We start from the raw sequence: 17,796 nt of genomic DNA, 5'->3' as shown, positions 1-17,796 counted from the left end.
GGGGGGGGGAGAAAACAAAACAAATTACAAAATAACAAAGTCATCTTTCATAATGATGGATTCCACCAAAACCCAGAAAAGATTTTTAAATGATTTTTTATTAAAATATATAACATCACTTGGTTTTCTAAAATTTTCAAATTTAAGCTTAGAAAATAATGCTTTCAAAAGATGGGACAACACCTATTCAATTTTCATGCCAAACACACAAAGCACATCAGATCTGACTTTGAAAACCTGTCAACGAGATTGGATGTATAACTTTTATATTTATATTCTAAGCAACACTACACACAGACAGCAACAACAAAATGAGAAAAAGAACAGAAAAAACAAATTACAAAATAAGTCCTTTTTGATAAATTTTTCTTTTTATTGCATTTTCACCCCAAACAAGGCACAGTACCACTTTGATGTAGGGGGCTACTATCTGGGACATAATTTGTAGGGGTAATATGTAGGGAGTTGAGCATCAAGATGTCTGTTTACATTACACTTGAACTTCTGCATGTCAGTACAGTTAGTGAAGCAGGGACTCAGAAGGGAATTCCAAAGTCAGGCAGTCCTAGAGAAGAGACTATTAGAGTAGAAGGTTTTCTTACATCTATAGATCTCTACTGTATAGGGGTGGTATTTTGCTGCTTGTAGGGGTATTTACGTCGAGAGGGCTCAAGGGCTGTAGTTCGTCGGAGCACCTACCATTAAAATACTTATAAAAGAGGCAGAGAGATGCAATATTTCATCGTTAGGACAGCAGTTGAAGCTTAACTGATAGTACAGGACTTATTAGGTTGGCGACTCTTGAATCCTGTCTAAGAGGGAGAGACTATTAGCAGATGCACCAGCTCAAATGTGGCAACAATACTCCATACATGGCCGAATGGTGGCCTTGTAGAGGTACAGGATACTCTCAGGCATAAGTAACTTTCTAGCATGGTAGAGAGAGCCCACTTTCTTTGCAACAGCCTTAGCAATGCCCCTAATGTACCTGTTCCAACTCATGTTCACCGTGAATGTTAAGCCAAAGAGTTTGAACAAAGTACTTTCAGGTAATGTATCATTAATCATGGCTATTAATTGTTGAGCAAATTATTTCTAGTTATTAAAAGAAAGAAGTTTTATCTTCGCAGCATTGAATGTAACCATCCATTTTTGTCTCCAATCCACTACAGACTGGAGGTCTTCCTCTAGTGTTTCTGCCATTTCTTTAGATATGCGTTCATTCGTTTTCCCGTCGTGTCTGTTATAGAGCATGGTGTCGCCAGCAAATAAATATACCCATCTATAATAAGAGTGGATGCCACCGAAAGTCTTAGAAAAAAATAAAATAAAATTTTCGTTTAGTAAAAAAAATAAATAAATAAATATCCAGCATTACTTGGTTTTCTAATACTTTAAAATTTAACCTTGCATATGATGTGACCAATTCCTATTCTTGAATTATGACTTATTATGCGCTATCAATCTAATATTTCTTGGAATAAAAAATCCAATGAAAAATAAAATTAAATCTTAAGAAAACTTATTTAAAAAAATAATTACGAAATTAAATCCATCAGAATGCATTTCATTTTCTTCATAAACAATTCCGCCAAATAAGTGAAAAAAGAAAAAAAATGAATTTGTGACCCTTCAAAATTTGAAAGAAATTTCAAAGCATTTAGACTGTTAAATTGAAAGTTGTTTAAACTGACTTTACAAATTCTTACATATTGTTTAAAAAAGTAATGAAATCAAAATAACTGGAAGCAATGTTATTGCCAATAAAAATGATGACTTTTTTGTAAGAGAATAATTAAAAGAAAAAAGAAAAATAAAAAAATGGTGGAACAACTTATTGGAATTCTACAAAGAGTTTTTGAATAGTAAACATTTTTATTTTATTTTTTTTTTAAGTTGAAAATTAACAAATACGTTCTGGTAAACTCTAAACACTTTTGGATTTGGAAAAATAAACTGGGCATGAATAGCATTAAAGTAGACGGTATCTTTCCATATTGTTTTCTATGTAATAATTTATTGCATTTCTTTTGTAAATTTTCAGCTGCTTGTGTGTTTATATGTTTAACAATCATCAATATTAAAAAATGTGTTTAGCTGAAGAAGTTAAGTGAATATTAGTTACAAATCAATAGTGTATTGCGCAATATGTAATTGTGTATCTGTGTGCGTTTTTTTTTTTGTCAATTCACTTAGTTGTGAGGGGCTATTATTTTGGAACCAGACTTATAGAGATACTATTTAGGGAGTTGGGCAGAGAGATGTCTGCTTACATTACACTTGAATTTCTGCATGTCAGTAATCAGGGGCCTGGGAGGGAATTGCAAAGTGCAGCAGTCCGAGGGACACAGCTATTTGAGTAGAAGGTTTTACAGTATCTAGGCATTTCTACAGTGTAGGGGTGGGATTTTGCTGCTTGTCTGGTTTGTCGAGAGTATTGTTGTCAAGAGGGTACTAGTGCTTTGAGTTCATCAGCGCACTGGACATTAAAATACTTGTAAAACAAGCACAAGGATGCCACATTTTGGTGATGGGACAGAGGTTGGACCTTTGTTCTTTTAGTGCATTTATAACTGTGTATGAACTGAAGCTAGTATGCGAGTTGCCAAGTTCTTTCACCTTGCCACTCCTGCACAAAGGTTGGAGTCAGGTGTTAAGTAGACTTTTCTTGAATTTCTTTCATTCACCAGCCAGCTTGTTGGAGGATCTCCTAAACTTATTTTTTGGACTAGGTCTTATAGGAGTTTTTAAGTTCACACTGGCCTATTACATTCACGTATAGGTGTTACTTATGGGGGTTGGTAAGATTTCCATTGGCTGAAAATACTTTTGAGTTTACACATCCATATAAAAATTTCTAGTCAATGTCAAGATTCTTTCCAGCTTCCAAAAATTTTACAATGACGATTTTTATAGGTTTTTGGGAGTGCTGAAAACGAATATAAAATTTAAAAGTGGCATAGAGAAATAGTTTTCATGATATGAAGAAATTACATTTTCAGAAAGTGAGGATGACTTTTCTATATAAATTTAATATAAAATGAGCACCCACTTTCTGGCCACCTAGTTATAATTTTTTTGTTTTTGGGGGCTGCTCTGGTAATTTTTTTTACTTGCTTTCCACCTTAACAATCACCTTTAAAATCACATAAAAAATATGCATGCTTGCACATACAAAAAATGGCTAGCACTGATAACATAAGAAATTACATTGCTTAATATCTAGAAAACTTTAAATTTGCGGCAAATTTAAATAAGATATTCGTTTTCAGCATACTTGAAAACTTTATCATTTTAAAAGTAATTGTTAAGATGGAAAGTAAATAAAAATTTACCAAAAAAGCTTTCAGGCAGCCCAAAAAACAAAATATTATCACTAGGTGGCCAGAAAGTTGGTGGTTATTTTACGTTAAATTTATATAGAAAAGTGATCCTCACTTTTTGAAAAAGTAATTTCTTTATATCATGAAAACTATTTCTATGAGCTACTTGTTATGTTCGTTTTCAGTACCTCAAAAATCTTATAAAAAAAAATCATCATTGTAGGTATTTTGGGGAGTTGGAAAGAATCATGACATTGACCAAATTTTCTTTGTTTTGGGAAATGAGGAGGGAAGCAAATTCCAATTAAGCAGAGAAGGAGAGAGAGAGTAAGCAATTAGAACCATTTGCATTTTAGCGTTCGTTTGGATTCTCAATGTCTAATCCATAACCAATTAAAACATCTATAATCATTAGGGCTATGACAAGAAAATATTCTTTTCATTATTTTCACTCTATAGTATATATCAGTTAATGTCATATGTTTTTAGATAGACGGATGTGGTTCTTGATTGATTAACTGTGTTGGATATATACTCGAGAGTCTAAACAATGAAAAGAATATTCTCTTGTCATAGCTCTGATAATAAGTTTATGTATGTTTCAGAAACATCACACTTCGACATTATTGTTACAAAAAAATTAGAAAGCTCTACAAGAAACATAAGATACAGAACATTGTTTAATTTTTGATATATATATATATATATATATATATATATGTGATGTCAATAATTATTTATATTACTTGCATTGATCAGACTATTGTTCTCATCTTGAGTGTTATTTATGCAATGTTTCTATCGGATTGTCTTTCGACCATCCTCAGTTATGTTAGTAGTTGTTGGGAAAAAAAAAAGAAAAGTTACTGGCTCTGTAGATATTTTTGTATTCTTTTTGTATTACTGAAAAAAAAAAAAAAAATGAAAATATCTACGGAGCCAGTAACTTTTCTCTTTTCTTTTCCAAACAACATGCCTGAAGACGGTCGAAGGACAATCCGATCAAAACGTTGCACAAATAAAACTCAAGATGGCAATAATCCGATCAATACAAGTAATATAAACAATCAACCCTCATCTCAAAAATTCAGAACTTCAATAATTATTTTTTTAATTTTTTTTATTTGGGAGTAACCACTTATCAAAGCCCGAAGGCAACTCGAGGATAAAGGTTAATGAATGTAAGGTAGTAGTGTAGTAATCATTAATAGTGTAAATTGGATAGAATTTGATTATTTATGGGGACGGTTCAACAAGAATTTGTTTACATTGGATTTGAAGGTTACCATATTGTATTCAATCAGAAAGCAAACCAACGGAACAGTGTTCCATAGGTAGTATTTCTGGTAAAGAAACTTTGTTAATGGAATCTGTGTTTAGATTCAGGAACTGATAGAGAGTGGGGAAATTGTATTGATCAATAAAAAAAAAAAAAATTTTTTTTTAATTTTTAAGTGTTTCATTATTGTCCTTTGTAAGCACCAAATATATAAAATGTAATTAGTGCATTATAAATATTCTTTGATTTTTTTTTATTACAATTTTTGCTAAAAAGATGAAAATAAAAATAAACTGACCAATTGTATGAAGGAAACACAGGAAAGGATAATAAAAATGGATCCAAATGCGAGGTAATAATCTTTGTTGGAATCATTGCAGGATCCCCCAGTGAACTGAACCTAAAATTGAAAACAAAAATTTGTTAGACAAATTATTCATAGAAATAATTTGGGGGAAAAAAAAATCAGATTTGTTAAAGTTTTTCAGAAATATATATATACTAGCAAAAGTACCTGTCGTTGACTGGGTTCCAAAACAGCCTACAGAAAATGGACTCTGATTTATTAAAATATGATAGGTTATGAAAAGGAAGGGTTGTAAAGAGATAGTTTCGAATTCGGAGGTATCAAAACCAAAGCAAAATATGATGAAAGTAAAAATAAAATAGATAAACCCCATAATTTATTATACCATACCTGTTCACACTGAAACACTTATCACAATATTCTATGGATCTATATTAAAAAAACCTTGTTGAACTTTGTGACATATTTCCATTCTATGTAGGTCAGGCGCGAACGAACACCCCATTTTATTATACCATATTTCTTCAAACTGAAACATAATTATCAAAGTATACTTACGCAGATAAATATGAAAAGTCTTTAAAGTTTGTGCCTATTTCCACTCTATGGAGGCCAGGCGTGAACGTAGACCCCACAATTTTATTATACCATCCCTATTTAAGTTAAAACATACTTATCAAAGTATTCTTATGTACATCTATATCAAAAACACTTGTAAACGTTTTTTTAAATTTTTTATTACCATACTTTGTGGACCAAGCGCGAACGCAGACCTCACAATTTTAATGAACCACCGTTCTGCAGGATTAAACATACCCATTCCTGTGTCTCGATACATCTTCTATCATTATATGTAATCAGTTTTTTAAAATACTCAACCATACAGGAGCCTATTCGTGACCAGACACACACACACACAGACATTCAGCTTTATATTATAGAACCTTATGTTAAGAAATAAATTGCATGTCTACCAACCTTATGAATGTTGCTACGGCTTTAGTTAGTAGCAGTGTTCTTACCTAAGATGGTTCTTTCCTTCCGTCGGACATGATTTGGGGTAAGACCATTTTTACTATCAGAGGCTTTAGAACCGTTCAATCGTTCAATAGGATTATCCCTTTATTGGAAATAACTTAAGGTTTGTCCTGCTCAAGCTGTTTGATTACTCTATGTCTAATATTCACCTGACTGTTGCTGCCTGTCCTCTATTTTGCGTAATATTTTTTCTTATTTTGGGTTGTCTTAAGTTTGGGATTTGTAACGCCTCCCTCGAGGAGGTGGCTAGGACTCTTATTTCACTGGATCTCGGCACGTGTTGTCTAGGCTCCTTTGAGGTTGTTACAAAATCTGGTATGCTGAAAGCGAATATCGAAGCGTCAGGCAGGAAGAAAGACGACGATTGTAGTCTATCTACAAAAGCTTAATTCTCATAAAATTATGTACAAATGTTTTTACAATTCTCATTCAGATTTTGTAAGTTCTTTTCAAAGTCTCAACTCTCATCACAGACAGCGACCGACGGATGGATGGTGGGGAGGGGTCACGTCTCTTCTCTACTCTGATCTGAAACTCTCTCTGGCTCAACTCTTCTCGCTCTTCTGATTAATTTTCGCACAACAGTCGTATATATAGTAAGGTAAGTGGATGGGGTTAGAAATTCCCCCCAGCCAATAGGATTTTGCCACGAAATCTCCACGAAATCGAAAGCCCCAGGTCCCTGGGTGGGCACCGTTCCCACACTGAAATTCTCTCACCAATTTCAAGGACATGGAATTCTGACACTCAACCCTGGGTTCATGTAAGTCCAGACAAGGTTCTAAGTGAAATTTCCTGTCGTCAACTTTTAGCCGTAAAAATATATTTCTCTGGTTTTCAAACAATATCTATTTTGACATAAAATGAAATACATTCTCTATCTTAAATCCTTGGGTTATCTGGCGTCACCCGGGAATACAAAGCTACCTCAGCGTAGTTCTAATGCTCCTCAATGGGGATTACGTTACAGATTATTGCATCATTCTTTTTGGCGGGCTTTCTGTGCGCGCCATCTTGTCTTGTTGACCTGGTTAGTAGCGGTTGGCACCATTTGGGAGTGACGTCATAGATTTCCAGGTGACTCTCTCTCACTTTATTTCAAGTACAATAAGTGGGAATTTAGTTGGAATTGAAAATGGCTACTACGATAAAGGAGGTTTTATTGAAGAAGTTGAAACTTAAGAATAAAATACCGTATGAGAATAAACAAACAAACAAATAGACGAGTATGTTCAGGTAGAGAAATGTCTAACTGTTTATTCATCTATCATTCTTCATCTCGTTATATAATTAATTTGCAACCAAGTTGTTGGTATGTCCGGTGTATATAAAGTCCGTTGGTTATATGGAACTTTGATTAATTTCGGGAGAAAATACCTCCCATTTTCAAAAAGAAAACAAAAGTATACAAACTATGCAAAAAAGACAAAAGTAAATTAATTATATAACAAGGTGAGAAATAATAGATGAATAAACAGACTTGAACATACCCGTCTATTTATTTCTGAGAATATATATATATTCTCAGAATATAAGTAGAGGATGAATAGACTGATGGATAGAGAAAGACAGAGATTGACAGAGACAAAGAGAGAAAGCGCATACATCAAGGTGTTGTCTACAGCTGTTTCAAGGCAGTGTTTATTTTAAGTCATAAAAGTAATCATAAAAATTATAAATGCTGATTCATCAGAACAAAATTTTTCAAATTAGAATTGTACCATAGAAAATGAACACATTCAATATACATGTCCCAAAAAGTTCAAAATTCTACAAAAAAGTAAATCACAAAAATGTTTCTCAAATAGCTCGGTAACTACCATTGATTATATTCAACTCCATTTCACATCAAAATGCCTAAAAAAATATAACAAAATTAAACATAATGGTTTAAAAAATTTGCCACCTTTAATCAACAAACTCATACTATCAGAACAGAACTTCAATTTAGATCTAATTTAGCTATTAAAAAAAACAAAAAAACTCATTCCATTTTGAATTCTAAGAACTTAGTTTGTTCTAAAAAAGAACAAAAACATTCTTTGTACGTCAAAATTGCACCACATTTTTTAATTCTAACAGCTATGTGTAATTTCAAGGACAATCCCCGCCTGAAAATTCCCTCATTTGATGCCATAAACGCATTACATATTTTGAATTCTAACAGCTGTGTTATGTGAAAAAAGAGAACAAAAACATCATTTTCACATTATTGTACTTGTATGTCTATTTCTTTCATTCAATCATCTCGAGGAAATCTTGAAACAAAGATGAAACATTGATGAATATATAATTTTGTTCTTTTAATCTCTCTATTACGGTAGAATATTATATTCATAGTGGTTGAAGAATACCCGTCCCAGGATGGATAAAACTTCAAAATAAAGAATTACAGTTGGATAGTTTAGAATACTAAGAAATGAAGTCTGAGCTTCCAACTCTGCAACCATGATTATAATTAATTTTAGATTCCTATAATTGGATGTAATAGGGATTGTTTATTCGTATTATTTGGATTCTTCGGACTACTGTTCTCATCTTGAGTTATTTGCTTTCGTCAATGTAACTTCCAACCTTTTTCAGGTGCATCTTGTTGAACTTGAGAGTCCTTTTCAAGAACTCTGGAATCTCCACATAATTTGGAACGGAACCCTTTATTTAATCCATGCAGGTAGCATGCTCTCATTCCATCCGCCATGACTGGGTATAGGTCCTATGTAATTTTCAATTGTATTTTGAGTGTCACTTTAACTGAGAATTGAACCTTTAACTTCCGAAGAGTGTAAGTTTACTGCTGAATTTTACCAAGTACTTTATCCATTATCTGTCCGTCATTTACAAATCTTCACTACTTTTAGAAGTGGAAAATATTGCATTAACAGTAAATATTAAATTTCCAATTAATAAAACGAATGCTATGACCAGAAATCTGAACTGAAACCCAGAGATCTTTAGTCCAAAGTTCTATCCACTAAGCTTTCTTATAAATAAATCTTAAAATATTACCTTAAAAATAATCAGAGCTTTGGTGTGACATCATTTATTTATGACTTTCGTCAGGTTTCAAAACATGAATTCAAACATAAATGACAATAAAAAAAAAATAAACAGAGCGTAATGGATAAAGTACTAAGTAAATGGCAACTGAGAAGGGTAATCTGCTTGCCCAGTGGTTTGCCAGCAACTCTACTTTGGATCCAGCAAACCACTCACTCCCAGATTTTCCTCTGCAGACAGAAACCACACTAGATGATCTAAAAATCACCCCCTTCTCAAGTACATGATATCATAAAAAAAAAACCTAGACCCCTCAAAAGTATGTGGACATAATCTCATCTTGACTGTACTATTAAAAAAAATGCTTCGCTGAGGTTACTCCAGGTCTCTCCAAACTTTTCAACAAATGCTTTAACGAATCTTGCTTCCTTGACTGTTAGAAAACTGCTTCCGTGGTACCAGTTTACAAGAATTCTGGCAAAAGAACTGGCCCATTAAATTATTGCCCTATTAGATCCTATCATATCACTGGAAGAATACTTAACATTATTAAATCTTTCTTAAATAAGAGAAGAATCCAGGTTGTCTTCGATGGTCGTACATCAAAACAATATGATATAAATGCGGGTGTACTTCAGGAGTCGATCCTTGCATCTTTAATATTCCCGATACTCATAAATGATCTCCCTGATAAAATTGTCTCTGAGATGAGTATGTTTGCTGATGACACCACGCTCTGTAACAGACAACGGGAATACGAATGAACACATATCAAAGGCAATGGCGGAAATTCTAGCGGAAGACCTCAAGTCTATGGTAGAATAGGGACAAAAATGGATTGTCACATTCAATGCTGCCAAGACTAAGCTCCTTTCCTTTAATAACTACAAGAAACCTTTTCAACCACTAATATCCATAGCTAATGACATATTACCTGAAAGTATTTCGTTTAAACTCCTCGGCTTAACGTTCACAGGGAACATGAGTTAGAACAGATACATTGAGTGCATTGCAAAGGCTGCTGCAAAAAAGGTGGGTTCTCTCTACCGTGCTAGGAAGTTACTTACACCTGAGAGTACCCTGTACTTTTACAAGGCCACCATTCGCCCATGTGTGGAGTATTGTTACCACATTTGAGCTAGTGTATCTGCTACTAGTCTCTCTCTCTCAGAGTTCAAAAGAAAGTTGCCAACCTAATAAGTCCTGCATAATCAGCTAGGTTTTAACCGCTGTCTCATCAACAAAATGTTGCATCCCTCTGCCTGTTTTACAAGTACTTTAATGGTAGGTGCTCCAACGAACTACAAGCCCTCGTGTCCTCTCAAGGTAAATACCCGACAAACCCAATAAGCAGCAAAATGCCACCCCTACACAGTAGAGATCTATAGATGTAAGAAAACCTACTCTAATAGCTTCTTCTCTAGGACTACTAGACTTTGGAATTCCCTCCCAGGTTTCTGTTTCTCCAACTTTACTGACATGCAGAAGTTCAAGTGTAATGTAAACAGACATCTTGCTGTTCAGCTCCATCCATAGTACCCCTACAAATTATGTCCCAGATAGTAGCCCCCTCCCCCTTACATCAAAGTGGTACTGCGCCTTGTTTGGGGTCAAAATGCAATTAAAAAAATAAGTTCTAAGTGACCCTCTTCTGAAGATTGAAGGTTCAATCCTCAGTGCAAGCGATACTAAGAATACAATTGTGGATTCCTTAAGACTTCCACCAAGTCTTGACAGACGAAACAAGGACATGCTATCCCTGTGGATTAAATAAAAGGTTCCATTTAAAATTATAAATGTTACCAAAAATAGCATCCTTTAAGTCTAATAGAGTATATATACAGAAAAGTGACCTGTCTATAAAAAAGCTGTCTATAATATGGTTGTCTTCAAGTCCAACGTGAACAAGTTTCTGATGAGCCATTCCACTTAAGTTAACAAATTTACCGAACTTCCATTACTATCGATTACTATATTGTCCTTTTGACTACTCTACACTCTTTAACCCTTATTCTTGAGTGGCCTATCGGCCTTGATAAGTGGTGACGCCTATGTAAAAAAAAAAAAAAAGTGACCTTGGCAGTGTGTGCAGAACAGTCTCTGTCCACAGATTTGAAATTTGATAAATAGGGGATTCAGATCTGTGGAACAAATCTGATATGGTTTTTAGCCGATAAAAATAGGTGCTAAAGGGTAAAAAATTAAACTTTGCAGGGGCAACTCATATATTTTACGCATACACAAATATACATTTATACATTAAACTGCATTAATTTTTAAAGTTTTGATATCCCTCTGTCCGTAGCAAATACCACTGGTAAACTAAATGTTTTTGTTTCGATTCTAGCCGATGGCACCAAAATCATTTTTTTTAACTTTTAAAATCACTCTCATATATTTAGTACAATATAATCAGAGAATTGGCTTTATAATAAAAAAATATGAAATCTACATAAATTAAAATATCATATTTAAGCATATTTTACAACTGGGCAACACCCGACGGCTTGCTAGTATAAAATGTTTTGAGCCTGTTATGCTAGAATAAAATAACCCAGCAACTATGGAAACATAGATTTAAAAAGAGAATAAGTTTAATTATTATTATCACGGTGAAAGGCAAATCTTGACCTTGTCCTACAGATAACAAAATATAATCTTTATATATTTCTGACCAATCAATATTAATAAAAAATTGTTTTACTGCGACTTTATCGAAAAAAAAAAACAAACAAAAAAACATTTTTATGCAGTTAAATACATTTGGCCTAAATTTATGTGCATGTAGATGTGTAACAATGCGTACATAACCTATTTGTGATAAGATAAAAACATTGAACGGTCGAGGCTTGTATTTGTGTAGTAATGTAAAAACGCACCTAAAGGTATCAGTTTAATTTAATAGAGGCTTGAAAACGTACTGTCACCACAAACCAAACAAGGAGTGACTGAGACATACTCTAAGAGGCACAACAAACAAACTCCTCGATATAGGATTCATTGCATTTATTTTATCTACCTCTCCTCCAGGTCAAGTGTTGGTTGGTTGGTTGTTTTAGGGCATATCAACCCTTTTCGGGTTATTTAATGCCGAATCCAAAGATTTTGAAGAAAAATTTTTTAATAGAATATATTTGTTTTCAAGTCGGTTTCTATTTAACACATAGTTGGGACCCTAACAGGTACTACCACTCCAGGTCAGAGTGGACCTGGGAGCAATGGCAATTAAAGGATGGCTCCACACTCCCGAAAGCCTGCAAGCTGGGGCCTCACCACCGGATATAGTTTAAGGTCATATCCAGGACCTTAAGTGTTGGTTTAATGAAAGGGTTTCAGTGGAATTGAATTTGAACTTGGCACATCCTCGTTTTCAGTTGTGTTGTTAACCATTTAGCCACGCCCCCCCCCTCAAATTTTTTGCATTTTTTTTTTACGTGGGGGGGGGCATCGCTTATCAAGGCCTAAAAGCCACTTAAGATAACAGTTAATAAATGTTCAGTATATGGTGAAACCACATGATCAGTAATGGTGGAACTTGAGTGGGGCGCAATTATTTAAGAGGATAGGTCAATAAGAGCTTATTTACATTTCATTTGGAAATGACCATGCTATAGTCAACTGGGAAGAAGCCCCACGGTATTGTGTCCCACAGATGGCTAGTTATATTGGACTGTTTTAGGCATAGGTAATGAAATTCTGGTCCAGGTTAGTGTTGGGATGATTAATCGGGATCAGAAAAATTTGTGCCTTACAAAATGAATGAATGATGCTCAAAAACAGCATATAGCACCTTGTATTCCCAAATGGTTACCCATCTGGTACTGACCAGGTTCAATGTTGCTTAGGTTCAGTGACCTAACAAAAATCATGATTATGCCTTAGCTTCCTATAAGAGATTCTTATGGACTAAAATCTGGGCTTGTAAATAGTTGATAGAAAGAAGTAAAAGATAAAAAAAGAAAATGGTGTAAATACTTACACGACAGATACATTTACCCTCGTTGCAAATGCCATGTCCAGAACAGTTCCACGGACAGTATGCCATATTTGACATAAAGTTGGAGATATGTCCATCGAGCAAGTGTGGCCACTTCTGAGACACTTGATAAAGAAATGAACTCGTTTCACTCAACATGTTTTATAATCAACCGCACTGCATCCCGGACTACAAAAAAAAAAAAAAAAAAAAAAAAAAAAAAAAAAAATTTAAATCAATAATATGCCAAAGTGTATTTATATGTCAGAACATTCCTATAATAAGCCAAGCAACTGGAGCCAGTACAAATTTTCTTAAATAATTAATATTAAATTAGTTAAATAAGAAAATAAATTCCTACGTGAAATCAGATCAATGTTTTTATACCAAAATAGTTGATAAATTTTACAATTTTTGACAAATTCTTAGAAATGAACAAGTCAAACAAAAATTTTCTTCAATAAATTGAAGTATCAACAACATGTTTATTTGACTGAAAAAAAAAAAAAATGTAAAAATCATATTTCTTTAATAAACAAGATTGCCAATATGAAAAGAACACTTTAAAATGACACTAAACTTTTACAAAATATCAAACTACTCTTGTTTAAGAAACTTAAAAAACAAAAAGAAAGAAATCTGGTGTCTTAAACTTACAAATTTCAATCTAAATTTAAACAATGCATATGAGAGGCGTGCAATAAGTAATGCTCCTGACCCACTTCCAGTTGTCTGATCTAGCTGAAATTTTGCATGTGCAATGATTTATATCTCCACGGGTTATGTGGCAAATTACAGCTCTGAACTAATTGTGGTTTCTGTTTTACAGGTGTTTGAACTGAGTCAGGTGTGAAATGGAGCCTGTTGCATGTCGAGCAGTGATCCAGTTTTTGTATTTGAAAGGCCGCACACCACAGGAGACTTTTGATGAAATGAAAGAAACTTATGGTGATAATGCCTCATCATATGACCTTGTAAAACGCTGGCATCGTGAATTCAAACATGGCCGGAAGTATGTGGAAACAGCTCCCAGACCTGGTCGCCCCGCTTCTGCCATTGATGAGGCATCTGTCCGTCAAGTTGAGGCTGTCATTTTAGAAGATCGGCGCATTACTATTCGCCAAATAGCCCAAGATGTCAAGATTAGTACAGGGTCTGTGGAAACTATCATTCATGACCATTTGCATATGCATAAGGTGTCTGCCAGATGGATTTCCAGGTTGTTCACACCATTCCAGAAGCGAGAACGCCTTGAGTGCTCGAGGATGAATTTGGAGATGTGCCAAGAAGATGAGTCAAAGTTTTTCAAAAGACTGATTACACAGGATGAAACCTGGGTCCATCACTATGATTCAGAGACCAAAGCCCAGTCAATGCAGTGGAAACACTTGGACTCACTACCTCCAAAGAAGGCAAGGGTGCAGCCCTCTGCTGGCAAGGTCATGCTCACAGTCTTATGGGACCAGGACGGAGTAGTGATGACAGATTTCCTGGCAAAGGGTACCACAATTACAGGAGACTATTATGCTTCACTTTTGAGGAAATTAAGGGAAGCTATCAAAATCAAGAAGCGGGGCAAGATCAGCAAAGGTACTCTCCTCCTGCAGGACAACAATCCAGTCCACAACTCGCATGTTGCCAGATCAGAAGCACGGGCGTGTGGTTATGAAATCCTCCCCCATCCTCCTTACTCTCCTGACCTTGCACCCTCTGACTTTCACCTCTTCCCAGCTATGAAGTTGTTTTTGAAAGGAAAGCGTTTCACAGATGATGCAGCCTTGATTTCTCAAGTCACGTCATGGTTGGAGGACCAACCTGGTGTGTTCTACAAAAACGGTCTCCAGAGCTGCATCAAACGATGGGAGAAATGCATAAGTCTGGGTGGTTCCTATGTGGAGAAAGACTAATAACTGTGCCAAGTTTTGTTGCTCTACTGCTATGGGAAGTGGGTCAGAGCTATTACTTATTGCACACCCCTCGTACATCAAAAAGAAAATTTTTAAAATCACAAATTCATTTTACGCAATTAACATATTCCTCCTAATTAAAACATTCGAAAAAATATTGTAGTTGAAGATGACAGATTTTATTTTTCTAGTGACACCCTGCCAATTGATATTTACACCTCAACATTCAAAATGAAAATACTTAAGCTCATTTCTACTTATGTAGCTCAATGCATGCACTTGCCTGAATTAATACAAACAGATCACAACATTTTGGATCAATCAGAGGATTTTCTGAATTTATTCAAAATGGCCCTTCTGGAGTCACTTTGACCCCATCATTGAAGAAAAATCTGGCTTTATGGTCAGATTTTTCTTCAATAAACCAGTTGAGCTTAAGTCCACAGATTAGCATTGCCTTGGCATCTCTTTCTTGGGCCTTGAAGGCTGCTACTATGTCTCAACTCACATAAAGCATATGCACACAAACATACCTCTTTCATTATCATCTGATCATTTAAAACAAATTAATTTATTGAAATATTCTTAACCTTTTTTCTTGAACTTTCTAATGTGAAAACAAATGAACATTGATTCTTAATAACTTATGAAATATAATTTGCATAATTGAGTGAAGAAGTTTTAATTACGATTTTCAGACCGGTGTAACTTCATTATCGCCCGACTTCTTCAACATCTCAGCTAAAGAATACTCATCGTCTTACAAGGACTCTAAAAATATTCACAAACCTTCCATGTTTTTCCTATTGCTGTAAACTTCCATATTCATATTTATTTTGTGAATTTATTCCTCTGATCTCATTTTGTTTGTATTTATCGTATAACATGTCTCTTGCTTCCTCACATTTAATTATAACCTAAAAACCTTTTTCATTGAAAATATTTTCCTGAAACTGATTAATTCCGAAAATACCTCTTAAAAGAACCCTTCCCAAAAAACTGATAACTCTCTAAATTGGGATACCTCACAAACACACACACACACAAAAAAAACAAAAAAACAAAAAACACAATGCCATTAAAGCACAAATGATTGATTCTATGCCTGATGATAACGTATCATTGAAACTAAGTTGATTTTAAACAAATATTTATTTAAAAAAAAAAAAAAAAAAAATGAAAAGCGTACTAATTTTTGAAACTTACAAAATTCAATTCAAATTTAAACAATGCTTACATCAAAAGATAATTAAAAAAAAAAGAAAAAGAGTTACTAATATGAACTATTGTTTTAATTTTAATTAATAATAGCAAAAAAAAAAAAAAAATGAATCCCAATAAAATTTAATTCGGACTTTTTACATGTTTATACTTACAAACTTATAATCCAAATGTAATTCATGATATAATACAGAATCTTGACTGAAATAAATTCGATTGGTTTGAATTCCTTTTTAGAATAAAATTTCCTCAGAGTAAAGAATGTTAGCAGCTAAAAAGTTGATCGATTGGAAATTTTGCCCCCAGTAAAAAAAAACAAAAAAACAAATAAATAAAATGTTAGATAGCTCTGCCTGTTACAGGGATGACCTTGGTTAAAACCAAACAAATGTTTCAGCATCTAAACTAAAAAAATAAAACAAGTAAAGCATGTATAGTCCCCCGTAAGTGTAAAGTGAACAAGGCATTAAAAAAAAAAAAAAAAAAATGACTAAGTTCAGCATTTGCTCTCCTCCATTTAGCCACAAAGGTCCCCAGGGGACGTCAAATCCTGGTGAAAATGAACAAATGGTGCAATTTTAGGGCTTAACATTTGTAAATTCGAGTTCTTCTGCACCATGCTAAAAAGGAAATGACTAAGTTCATCCCCCCCCCTCATTTAGCCCCAAAAGTCCCCAATGCCTCAACAAAATGTACAAAGAAATGTTACCAAAGGCAAGATAAGTTACTCTTCTACCTACATTGATAAGTATTTTTATGTGTATTTATTTTTTTTTACTTTGAAACAAAAATAATGTCAAGTGTATTGAGTTAGAACGAAAAATGTCCATTTCATTACAATCATTTGAACCCTCCATAATCACTCGGTATTTGGTTTACTTTCTTTCCACCTCGACATTCACCATTAAAATGACAACTTAAACGTCGATGTCGGAATAACCTGATCAAATCACCGCTTGTAAGATGTTCTCTCACCTCGGTTTTTGCCCTTGGCAGAATGAAAGGAAGCAAACAGAAATCACGACAGGCTCACCTTTAAATTTCAATGTAAATTTTATTAAAGAAAAAAGATCCGAGTTGCAAAAGATCTCCCATCTTTAGTCATCTGCCAAAACAAAGCTGGTAACACCCATAAGGGTAGTAGTTCATGGTTTATCTTTGCGTTTGCTGGGTTCAAGACTCCACGCTGTTCAAAGAATAATTGCAACAAGTCGATTAATTAGCGATGCCTTCCAAGGATGAATGCTGTGAGTCCGGTAGTCATGGAGTTCACTGAGAATAATCGTCCGAGTGGCAGACAAAGGGCAGGTCAAAATGTAGACCTTAAATTCATCTCTGAGAGACATTATTTAAGTAATGATAAAAGGCAATCAGTTCGTAGAACACAACAGTATGTAATAAATAATATTCCGCCCAACATGAGGGCAGTGATGTTTGTAAATGATATTTTGCCCCACTTTAGGACATTAATACGTCTCAACAAGACAAAAGGGGTTGAGGCTCCATGCTTCGGATAAAAAGGTGAGTTTTCACGTCCATCCATACAGTGTTTACCAATGTATTTGAAAACTCTGAACATGGTAAATTTGGGAAAAGGAGTTAAAAATAAAAAATATACAAAATACTGTTAGAAACTCGCTCAATATATGTTATCGTGACATAAGCTGACATATATTCTGTGGGTTTTTAATAGTATTTTGTAGAGTTTTTTTTATTTTTAACTCCTTTTCCCAAACTTACCGTGTTCA

The 17,796-nt window shown here is 34.2% G+C and overlaps 1 protein-coding gene across 4 annotated transcripts in view; it reads right to left on the bottom strand.

The window, feature by feature from the left end:
• Positions 1–17,796, bottom strand: part of LOC145286298 (uncharacterized) — a 111,867-nt gene that overhangs the window by 40,774 nt on the left and 53,297 nt on the right. For all 4 annotated transcript variants that reach the window (XM_080135158.1, XM_080135160.1, XM_080135159.1 and 1 more), the window contains exons 2-3: positions 12,924–13,109; positions 4,901–5,002 (exon numbers count right to left, since the gene is read on the bottom strand). In XM_080135158.1, coding sequence (XP_079991284.1) covers positions 4,901–5,002; positions 12,924–13,079 — 258 coding nt within the window. In that variant the 5' untranslated portion in view covers positions 13,080–13,109. The remainder of the gene's footprint in view (positions 1–4,900; positions 5,003–12,923; positions 13,110–17,796) is intronic.

The sequence above is a fragment of the Euprymna scolopes genome, chromosome 10 (assembly GCF_053919585.1).
Source record: "Euprymna scolopes isolate OS-2025 chromosome 10, ASM5391958v1, whole genome shotgun sequence".
Taxonomy (NCBI): domain Eukaryota; kingdom Metazoa; phylum Mollusca; class Cephalopoda; order Sepiida; family Sepiolidae; genus Euprymna; species Euprymna scolopes.
The sequence above is the reverse complement of the archived record's forward strand: the minus strand, read 5'-3'. Positions and strand labels throughout refer to the sequence as shown.